The sequence below is a fragment of the Meriones unguiculatus genome, chromosome 9 (assembly GCF_030254825.1).
Source record: "Meriones unguiculatus strain TT.TT164.6M chromosome 9, Bangor_MerUng_6.1, whole genome shotgun sequence".
NCBI lineage: Eukaryota > Metazoa > Chordata > Mammalia > Rodentia > Muridae > Meriones > Meriones unguiculatus.
The window spans coordinates 52,311,034-52,323,283 of NC_083357.1; the positions used below are offsets into that span (position 1 = coordinate 52,311,034).

The following is a 12,250-nucleotide window of genomic DNA, read 5'->3' on the forward strand; positions in this document are numbered from 1 at the left end:
AACATGTAAATTTTAATACATTATTTCAAGACACACGAGATCACAGTCATCTGAAAGGCACCGCAGGTTGTCTTCAGGATCAACCCATTCTGGTCCCTGTTCAAGTACAAGCTATGTCTTACGTCAAGCAAGTTTTTTTAAGAAGTATAGCATCTTATATACCATTTGTATGTGCAGGGGGCGAATGAGACAGTCAGCAGAAAGCTAATTAAGAGGATTCGGGATACTTCAGACACAGCTGTGTTAGGAATGATAATCATAGCCAGAGGGAAGAGTTGAGTTCCCAGGAACTGCAACCTTGACTCGTTCAAGGACTTGGCCTCAACCCCAGACTGTACTGTGCCAAGTCTGTCTCTGGACAAAGGCACAGAACTAGTGTACTTTCTGTCATTTCTTCAGGGCCTCTGAGAAGGCCTCAGATTGGTCAAACTTCCAAAGAAGATCTCAGCTGGGTATAGTGGCATGCTTTTACTCCTAATGCTCAGGAATCAGAGGCAGGAAGATCTCTGTGGGTTCAAGGCCAGTTTTGTCTACACAGTGAATCCCAGGCCAGCCAGGGATATATAGTAAAAGCCTGTCTCAATAGTTAAATAAATAAAAATTGAGGTATCAAAGAGCTTAATGATACACCCTAAGGCCTTAGCAAAACAAGAATAAACCAAACTTCAAAGCTGTAGAAAGAGAGAAATAATTAACATTAGAACAGAAATCAATACGATGCGAATTAAAAAGGAAAGCAGTAGAAGAACTGATGAGGGCTGGTGAGACTCTTAGTGAGTAAAGACACGTGCTGTCAAGCCAGCAACCGGAGTCATTTCCCGAGCCCCACATGATGGAAGGAGAGAAGTGACTCCTGAAAGTTGTTTTCCGTCCTTTACACATGTGCCATGGCCTGTGTTTTCCCCATATAGACATAAATAAAACGTGCAAATCAGTAACTCTAATAACATTGAAAAGAATCGATGAAACAAAGAGTGTTTTTTAAAAGATAAGCAATATTGATAAAACTATAGTCAAATTAACAAAAAAAAATAGAGAAGATCAAATTCATCAAATTAGAGATGAAAAGGTAGACAATACAACAAATAACGATGAAATTCAGAAAGTCCTAAGGACATACATTAAAAGCCTTATCCCACCATTAAATGAAAATCTAAACCAAACCAACCAACCAAACAAACAAACAAAAACCACGGATGAGTTTCTAGATAAAATAATCTATCAAAATTAAACCAAGATGAAATAAACAAATATATAGCTTGCAACATGATTGAAGAAGTAACTAAAAGTCTCTGATCTAAAAATACTCAAGACTAGATGGATTCAATACAGAATTCTAACAGAATTTCAAAGAACTGATACCAATACTGCTCAAATTATTCCATAAACAGAAAATAAAAGAAGGCTTCCAAACTTTTTTTATGAAACCAGTATCATTCTGATACCAAACCAGATAAAGACACAAGGAAAGAAAATTACAGACTGATGTCTCCAATGAGCAAAAATATATAATATTTCAAGAAAATATAAAATCTTCTCTATCTTTATATATAGCAAACCAAATTCAAAATCATATAAAAAGATATTCTTCTTCATCAGATTGGTTTCAATTTAGAGATAAAAAGATGGTTCAATATATACAAATCAATCAATGTAATCATCGTATAAAATGGCCTAAAAGACAGAAATCACGTAATCATCTAATGCAGAAAACGTCTTTGACAAAATCCAACATCCCCTTCATGGGAAAAAGTTCTAGAAAATCTAGAGATCCAGGTGACATTTTTCAACATAGTAAAGACCATGTATGACAAATCTATAGACAATATCAAACTAAACGAAGAAAAACTCAAGGCATATCAACTAAGATCAGGAACAAAACTAGGATGTCCCTCTTTTCACTCCTATTTAGCATTGTCCTTGAAGTCTTAGTTGAGCAGTTAAAAAGGAAATAAAAGAAATAAAAATAAGAAAAGTAATCAAAATATTTCCATTTGCAGGTGATATGATTATATACATAAAGAACCCTAAAGATTCTGAGAAAACAAATGCTTAGGGCTGATAAACACCTCTGCCAAAATGTCAGAATACAAAATTAACATAAAAATCCATGATCTTTCTGTATACCAATGACAAACATATTGGAAAAGAAATTATGTAATCAATCACATTTACAATGGCTACAAACACAAAATGAAATACTTAGGAGTAAACCTAGCCAAGGAAACAAAAGGCTTCTACAACAAAATCTTTAAGACATTGAAGAAGGAAAATGAAGAAGACATTAGTAGGTGGAAGACTTCCCATGCTCAAAAATTGGAAGAATCAGCATCATGAAAATGGCTTCCTAATCAGGCGTAATCTACAGATTTAATGAAATTTCTATCAAAATACTTAGATCACTCCTCACCAATATTTTAAAAAATCAAAATTTATGTCCAAATCATTCTTGAAATGATTTCTGCTGGAGATATTACTACATCTGATTTCATTCTATTAAAGAGCTATTGTAATAAAAACTGGCGCAGACACAGACACAGACACAGATACATACCGACACATAGACCAATGAAATAGAATGGAAAACCCAGCTGTAAATCCATGCAACTAAAGCTACCTCATACTTGGACAAAAATGTTAAAAAATAGACATTGGAGAAAGGCTGGTGTCTTCAACAAGTGGTGCTGGTAAATCTGTATATCAACATCCAGACAAATGAAACTAGATTCTTAACTTTTCACCTTGTGCAAAAAGGCAAATGGACCTCAACATAAAACCTGATACTTCGAAAATGCTAGAGAAGAGAGTAGGGAACACATTTATAAGCACAGGCAGAGAGTTTCTAAATAGGTCTCCTGTAGCTCAGGAAATTAGAGCAAGAATTGACAACTGGGGTCATGAGGCTAAAAACCTTCTGGACAGCAAAGGGAACTGTCAAGAGAAAGAAAAGGCAAGCCACAGAATGGGAGAAGAATTCTGACACCTGTACATCTGAAAGAGAAGTAGTGTCTAGAATATACAAAAAACTCAAGAAATTAAACACCAAGAAGACAAACAATGATTAAAAATGGGCAACAGAGTTAAACAGAGGGTTTATCAAAATGATAAAACGAAAGGGCAGGAAAACATCACATCCTTATTCATAAGGGAGATGCAGAGTGAAACTATTTTAAGATTCCATCTCAGTCCAGTGAGAGTGGCTATCATCAGGGATGCAACTGACAAGGAAAGCTGGCGTGGTTGTGATGGAAGGGCATCCTCACACACTGTTGGTGGGAGTGTGAACTGGCACAGCCACCTTGAAAAGAAATCTGATGGTTTCGCTTCATGGTCTCTCTCACACTCAAACCCTACTCTGAACTCCTGAGCTCTGTTTATTTAACGTGATATACCTGTAAAATCCAAGAAACAAGAAAGGGAGCATTGGGGGAAAGGAGTAGGGTGAGGTTGCCTTAAGGGACAGGTTGCAGTAGAAAATAGGAAAGGAAGGTACAGACAGTCAATATTGGAGGTATACAAGTTTAAGCAGGGATTGGAAAAAAAAGGATGTATGAAAAAGTCATACAGACACCTACTATCTTCGGACTATATACAAAAACATAGATGAAGCCAGGCACGGTGGCACATACCCGTTAATCCCAGCACTTGGGGAGGCAGAGGCAGGGAGATCACTGTGAGTTTAAGGCCAGCCTGATCTTCAAAGCAAGTCCGCAAGTCCAGTACACCCAAGGGTACACAGAGAAACCCTGTCTCAAAAAAAAAAGTATATATATATATATACATAGATAAGAAATTGAAGGGAGTTACCTTGCATGGCTAGATCATGCTATTCCTAGAAGCAGTGGGTTACTACCAAAATCCTAAGTCCCAAATGTGGGATGAACCTATGAGAGTTGGCTAGGGAGGTCCTAGAAGCCCCTAAAATGTACAGGCTTTTTTTTTTTTCAGTCCTGTTCGGTGCCCACCAGGATTAGAAGATAAAACTCTACTGCTGAGAACACCACACACCCCAGTTGTAGAATACAGAGAAGGCAAGCTGGGACTCAGTTGAAACTTCCCCCTGCTGGATAGCTTTCAGAGGGCCAAAAGCTTCCATGTAGACAACGACTCGTGAAAGACATTAATCATCTCACCCAGCTGTAAAGCCTATGAACCAACCCCCAAACTATTAGGCAGGATATAGCTATGGCTGCCTGTGCAATAGTGGTACAACTGCTGTGGGGTGGGGGCAACCAACTGCTCCCTGATTTTTTTTTTTTTTTTTGAGACCTGCTCCATAGGAAGTAACCCATGCCTGGTGCTGTAAGCACAATTAACAACTAATCAACTGAAATTCTGACATGTGAGAAAGTATTATTCATAATCCTCGAATAATAAATTTGAAGACTCTGATGCAATTGATGATTTCTTAGTGAGAAAAATTAAAAACGAATCTGAAGGAAAGACAGAAAACCTGATTGGATAAATTAAGCCCAGTGAGATCTCAAATGAGATTGTGTATTTTCTATGCATACAAAATTATGTCTACACCAACAGAAAAACAACTGTTCCAAATTCTGGTCAAGAAGTACATGAAAAAGATGTGCAATATCACTAACAATTGGGGAAATAAAAATCAGAGCAATAATGAGATAATTCCCAGGTCTGAGGCCAGCCCTGTGTAACCTGGGGCTGGTAAGACAACACCAGGAATTCTAGGAATGAAAAGGACCCCGATGTCCTCTCAGGCCTGCGCAAGCACATGTTCAAAGTAGAAAGTGAAAACCAATGCCAAAAATTGTCCTCTGACCCTCACACATGCTGTGCTACATACAAACACATGCATGTCTGCTTTCTTCCTTGTGTGTGTGTGTGCACACACGTACACACGTACACTCAAAAATAGAAAAATTAAAACACAGCTGGAAGATTCTCAAAATAATGGCTATCACTAATGTTCTTGGTTACCCACCAGAGCTTAATGGTAAGACCCTATCACTAAAGACAGCACACATTTTGTTTGTCATTCTATTAAAGAGCTATTGTAATAAAAACTGGTGCAGACGCAGACACAGACACAGATACATACCGACACATAGACCAATGAAATAGAATGGAAAACCCAGCTGTAAATCCATGGAGAAATCCCACGGAGAAATCAAATTGATACTGACCAGGAAGTGTCCTCCCTGTAGACAGCTTTCATAGTACTAGAAAGCGCTAGGCAGCCTGCTGAGAGAAAATTCAACAGTCTTACTTGGCTGCTCATCTTATGAGGTGCAATGACGAGAAACATGGCAAAATATGCATACTGGCATGAATGTTATGGTGCTAACCAAACTGCGTTCTTGTTGGATTTAAGGTGCACTCTATAGAAGGAAACCCATGCCTGCTAATGTGGCCTACCTCCTAGTTGGAAAGCTCATAGACTCCAGAGATGAGCCTATTATTTTGCTAAATTGATACATTATCAAACTCAGATCTCCAGATACATAGATTAGTATGGCTCTCAGACCTCATCAAAGGTCTGAAGGTTTGTTTTGTTGTTGTTGTTTTGTTTTGTTTTTGTGCAGTGGACTCGGTGGAGATGGGGAGAAAGGACGCAAAGGTGGAAGGTGGTAGAGTGAATCTAGAAAGAGTTAAGAAGAGGAATGGGGTGGATATAATGTATTATGAGAGTCTCAAATAATTAATAACTTTTAAAAAAGGCTCAGTGGTCAAGAGCTTTACAGGATCCAAGTTTGGTCCTAGTTCTCACATTGGGTGGCTCACAATTGTCTATACTCCAACTCCAGGGAATCTGATGCCTTTTTCTCACATGTATCTATCTACCTACCTACCTACACACACACACACACACACACACACACACACACACACACACCTTTTTTTAAGTTTTAAGCCTCTGCACCATTGACCCTCAACTCTCGAGTTGCCCTCACGGTACCATTCCTACTGTCTCAATGCAAAGTACTAGATGCTTACAGGACAGACACCTGCTGTCAGTCACTCTGCCCCACCAAGGACAGAAAGACACCCCAGTCAAATTGACAGCCCTCTAATTATTGTTTTAAAAACATGTATGAAAAATGAACTCATTTGGGCCGGCCAGGTGGCTAGCAGGGAAGAGCACTTGTTACCAAGCCTAGCAGCCTGAGTTTGACTCCTAGTAACCTGGTGGAGAGAACCAGCTTCTCCTGACCTCTACATGTGCATCCTGGCATTGCATGGGTCCGTGCACGAATGCGCATACACACACATAAAAATTAAACATACAATAAAGAGACACACACTCATTCATGTACCTTTCACACGCAGCTCCTAAAAGCTGTCCCATTTACGGCAACCTAGTTATATAAGTCAGCTTTTACCAAAGATCTGCAGAATTTATCCAACTTAGAAACAGTTTGGTGGCCAAAGGTAAAAGCAGGGTTACAAAACAAATTTTAGCTTGACTGGACAAAGCACCAAGATGGAAACTATCCCAGGACCTCTTACCATGATTTGCTCATGCGGGCAGATGACCATCTACCATTCAGCCATCCTCACTGTGTAGTACAATGGTAGGTACTCAATAAACATATCTAAGTAATAATTCATTAATTAGCGTTTTTTCACCCCATACATTACTGCTGACCCTTTAAGGCTCAGCTTTTCTTCTTTCCTTAACTCTATCAGGAACATTTTTTCCCTCATCATTATGAACCGAGTGTTTGCATTCTGCTAAAATCCACACATTGAAGCTTAATCTGATGAAATTTGTCATGAAACCACTGGAAAAGAATTAATTCTAGCTAGGTCACAAAAGCGTAGTCCTTTAAAGAGAAGAGACTGGGGTTTTGCCACGTGTGCCACAAGAGGCTACAGCCAGGATACTTCAAGCCATCATCCCTCACAAGTCATCAAAGCAGATGGCACCTTTATCTTGGGACACCCCAGCCACCAGAGCTATTCGAAAGGTAAGTTTCTGTTCCCGTGAGCTCACAGTATTGTTACAGAAGCTCAAAGCAGACAGATACCCATCCTTCAGTCTGGGTCAAGATCTCCCATCATGTTCTTTAGCCCACTGGCCCTAGAGGCAATTAGTTGTCTGTCTGGTTATTTTTAATGTCTCCCTTCCCCATGAGACTCTGCTCCAACAGAACAGTGTCACACAGTTAAGCGACCAGCAGAACTGTGCTGCATGCATTTAGAATTGTGTTTCTCCGTCCCAATTCATTAGAAGTTTTTGGGCTTCTCGGCCAGAACAAAGTAAACTTTCACTTTGTTGAAGTGAAGTAAGAGGAAAGGGAGCTTCCCAGGTCCCTGTTATCACTGACGGTGATGAATCTCGAGGGAAGCAGAGCTCCATCCAGCAAGAACAGAGAATCTCAGGTTAGTCAAGGCCGAGCTAGGAATCTCTGCACATCTCCAAATTTCCGTGGAGACCAAAGAGAGCTTCTAACACCCTAGGCCTCTTCCCAGCCCACAAAGACAAAGGGTCTACCATCGCGACTCTACCCCAGAATCTTCTGTGGACATGATGGGCTTACGTGTATAACATGTAGGAGCCAGTCACTCGAGTCATTCGTTGATATCCCGCTCTCTGATAGAGGAATTACGGATGGCTATTTGACTTTTTCAGGGAGGTGGCAAATCCAGTTCTGGTAAGTATCCAGAGACAACTCATTTCTGGGAGGATTGAGGGAGGGAGTATTGCCAGAGAGATGGGTTGCCGGAAACCATGACGGCTTGGTGGTTCGTGAAGCGTAACGGGACAAGATCTGCCTATGTCTGTGATCTGCAGAACATCTGGCGGCCCTGGAGATTCCATGTCATAAAAGTCTGGTGAGTCCCTGAAGAAGCCTAGTTCTTCAGCAGCATTGGAGACCCAGAAGTTTCCATGAAAAACAGTCATTAGTCAAGTACTGCAGCCATCAGGGAGCAGGGTAACGTGCCTGGGGCAGTTTTTGGAATGGGGGAACATGCCTTTCCGCACTCTGCCTAAACACCTGTTACCTGTTTCCAGGTGTCCAGACCACGATTCACAGTCCCCCAAGGTTTTTTCTTATACTTAGTGTTTTCTCTTTAAAATACATTTTAAATTAAACAAAAGTGTACCCCTGTGCCCCTTCCCTGTCCTCTCTCTAGCCCCTCTCAGTATTTTTCTTCCAACCCCCACAACCCTCTTCTCAAACCGATAGCCTCCTCCTCTTTGATTATTATTGTTACATACATATGCAAAATATGTATGTATATGTATGCACAAATATATAAGCACATGGAGGGAAGATATTTTCACAAGGTTTTACCCCTAGATAAATAACTACAGACAAAAAAATGCCTGCTGGAAGAGGGAGAATTAGCTCTTCCAGAATTAACCCTTAATTGGTTTATCCTATACTTTCAACCAGTTGTTTCCTTTTTGTCACCAAAATGTTCTATTCAACTTCAAACCCAAGTAAGCTCACCATGCCCACTTCTCTTGTTTTTGGATTTAGAATATTATACAAACAATAATATGAAACGAAAGGGGAAAAAAAAAACCACTCAGAATCCTCTATCTTTGCATGTCCATTTTCTATCTTAGCGTCTGGTTCTTCTCTATAAAAACACATATTTTACTCACCTGTAAGGTAGTATGTTGTCATTCCTCAGATTCAACCTCATCACATCAGCTTCTCCTCTTGCCTGTGACAGAGTTCATTCCCCACACAGGAACAAGCTTGCCTTGAGCCAGGTGTGGTGGTGCACATCTGCATTCCCAGCATCTTCGAGGGTGAAGGGAGAGGACTGCAAAGCTGAGGCCAGTCTAAGAGCAAAATCAACCAGTGCAACCCAGAAAGAATAATCACCTACGGTGGAGAATATACTCTCTAAAACTGAGATTGGATCCACGAATGGCTCCGAATGGTCGTTTATATTACTAGTGTTTGTTTTGATTATTCAGGATCTTATACAAAAGCATTAAACACGATAAAGTGTGTGCTTTCTTATCTACTCAACAGTTTCATGTACATATAGTCTTCAAAAACAGTAGCCAAATAATCACAAAAAGTTTATGATAGTGACATTTGGCTTTGTGAACGTTAGAAGGAAAGGGGGTAAAGACCACAGTTGCATAAGCCAGATGCTTATGCAAGCATGCTTGTACGTAGATGCTGAGTGATAACAGAAAAAAATACAGCAGAGAAATACAAAATAGAACTGTGGTGCTTGAACCCAGCCTCACCCACACTAGATAAGGGCTGCGCCACTGAGCTCCCCGCCCAGCCCTGCATCAAAATCTTCACAGACTGGGGATGAAGGGATGCTAAGAGGTTCAAAGGTTGCTCCTGCAGACACCGGGCAGCATCCACATTGAGCTTCAGCTCCAGGGGATCCAACACCTCTGGCTTCTGAGGGCACCCGTGCCCACGTCCACACCCCCCCCCCACAGACCCAGGCATGTGTACGAAGTTAAAAATATGAAAATAGATCTTCAAGATCATCCTGGATGCTGTCTCTGTAGGGCTGCAAATGGGTCTGTTTAGTCATCTTACTCTATATTCCTAAACTTTCTATAGTGAGATGTTAATATATTATATTAGTTATTATTGTGATTGCGTTGCCAGGGGATCGCTTTGTCCACTTGGTTCTGTCCTTCTACCTCTACGTGGGTTCTAGGGGTTGAATTATGGTCGTCAGGTTCACATAGCAAGTGCTTTACCCAGTGAGCCATCTCACCAGCCCACAGATAATATTCTTATAATTTTGACACATTTGAAAAAAAAATCCCCTAAATATACTGTATTTTTGTTTTAGTACTCTTTCATTATTATCCTACTAATTTTAATTTTGGTCATAAAGGAAGAAACTGAAATAGGTGACATTATGTAGCTGCTTGCTCCAGGCCCAGCCCAGGACTGTATAGTGGCTATGAATTATTTGTTAAGTCTTGTGAGAAGTTTCCACGGGTATTGTTTGTGTGTTTTGTTTTCTTTTCTTTTCATATGGATGGAATTCAAATGTGCTCACAATCTTTTCAACTAAAATGCCTTCCATAGCAAGCTTGATAAACTTTCCATCAACAATGTGATGAAAATCTTTGATTCACAGGATACAGGATTTGCAAAGGGCAATATTTTGGTAAATTTAGGAGACCTTTTTTTTTTTTTTTTACAACATTTAAATGAATATAGGAAAAAGATCATCTTATCTAAAATAATAAAAGAAAATTTCCTAGCAGGAAAAACAAAACAAAACAAAACAAAACAGGTTACATAAAAAATTGTTTAAATTTTTTTTGGGGGGGGGGTAGAAAATTACACCAAATTTTCTAAAATTACACCTAATTTTCTAAATTGACATCAAAGTTTATGACGTGCTGTTGGCTCAGTGAGGAGAGATCGTAATCACCAGGCTGAGAAGCAAGCAGGCATGGAGCTGAGAACTCTAAAGGACTCCTCCAGCTAACCGTGTAACCCCTGTTCCTCTGCATTTTTCGGCCGTGTGTTGTCCTCAGGTGCTCAGAACCCACAGGCCCTGAGGCTGAGCAGGATCCGTGAACAGCCCCAGCAGAGGTGGGAGGAGCCATGGAGAACAGCACCACTGTCACTGAGTTCATTTGGCTGGGGCTGTCCGATGCCTGCGAGCTGCAGGTGCCCATCTTCCTGGGCTTCCTCCTGACCTACCTCCTCCTGCTGGGAAACCTCTTCATCGTCTTCATCACCCTTGTGGACAGGCGCCTTTACACCCCCATGTACTACTTCCTCCGCAACTTCGCTGTCCTGGAGATCTGGTTCACCTCTGCCATCTTTCCCAAGATGCTAACCAACGTAGTCACAGGACCTAAGACCATCTCCCTGCTCTGTTGTTTCCTTCAGACATTCTTCTATTTCTACCTGGGCACCACTGAGTTCTTTCTACTGGCAGTGATGTCCTTCGACAGGTATGTGGCCATTTGTAACCCCTTGTGTTATGCCACCATTATGAGCAAAAAGTCTGTGTCCAGCTTGTATTTTGCTCCTGGATATCAGGATTACCTGTCATCGTGCTTCTCAGCTATATTTTATTTTGGCAGCCATTCTGTGGCCCCAACATCATTAACCATTTCTTCTGTGACATCTTCCTGCTCTTGGAACTCGTGTGTGCAGACACAAGCCTGGTAGAGTTCCAGAGTTTTGTTAATGCCAATGTCACCCTCCTGGGCACGCTGGCTGTGACCGCCACCTGCTGTGGCCACGTTGTTTACACCATCCTGCACATCCCCTCAGCCAAGGAGAGGAAGAAAGCCTTCTCGACTTGCTCCTCTCACGTCATTGTGGTGTCTCTTTTCTACGGCAGCTGCATCTTCATGTATGTCTAGTCTAGCAAGAACGGACAGGGGGAGGATTATAACAAGTTTATGGCATTGCTCAACACTGTGGTGACACCAACACTCAATCCCTTCGTCTACACCCTGAGGAACAAGCAGGTGAAGCAGGTATTTAGGGAGAACATGAAAAAGCTCCAAAAGGTGAGCCAGGCGTGAAGAAAAAAACATTGCCAACTTCCCTGAACCTCTGCGAACGAAACATGACTGATAGCCCACGATATTCCCACTGGGGGCAGTTTTGTGTGGTGTGCTCTAATGTACCATACTTTCTGACACATATCATACTCACCCATTCCATCTCCTTCAGAGAAGATAGGAATCCCCGCATGCCAGTTCTATATGTGTTATGTCATGGTATTTTGGACCCTAGCCTGTATACGAATTTTATAATCTCTCCTTTAAAAATAAACACGCTGAGAATAAACTTCCTTGATAGGTCTTTTCAGATTTGATAAAAGCATGCCCAAAGACTATATTCAGAGATAGACCTCAGAAGTATTATATATGGAAGAACTGACACAATGGTGTAAGTAATTGTGGACCAAATAAAGAAATATAATACAGGAAGCACTTGTCAGTCAAGGGCTGACAAGTAGATAAATGCAACTGGAAAGATACTGCAGTACATACAAGGGCCTAGCAGGCAATACAAGTCGATTTCCCCGCCATGGTGGTGTACACCTGTGATCCCAGCAATCTGGAGGCAGAGGCAGCCAGTTCTCTGTTAGTTGAAGGCCAGCCTTGTCTACAGAGTGAGTTTCAGGGCAGCCAGAGTTACACAATGAGACCCTGACTCTAAACAAACAAACAAACAAACAACAAAAAACCCATCAACTTTCTAATAAGTTGAATTGACGAAGTAGTCCCGAAATGCCACTATGAAAATGCCACAATGAAACCTACCACTCAAAAATTAATTTAAAAAATACTTCACTG

General features: G+C 40.9%; 1 protein-coding gene across 1 annotated transcript; it reads left to right on the forward strand.

Moving 5' to 3' along the window:
- Positions 1-10,532: 10,532 nt before the first annotated feature.
- On the forward strand, positions 10,533-11,470 carry LOC110550046 (olfactory receptor 6E1). Its single transcript, XM_021639641.1, is given in 2 exon segments — positions 10,533-10,935; positions 10,938-11,470. Coding segments are annotated over 2 exon segments (936 nt in total).
- The last annotated feature ends 780 nt before the right edge of the window (positions 11,471-12,250 follow it).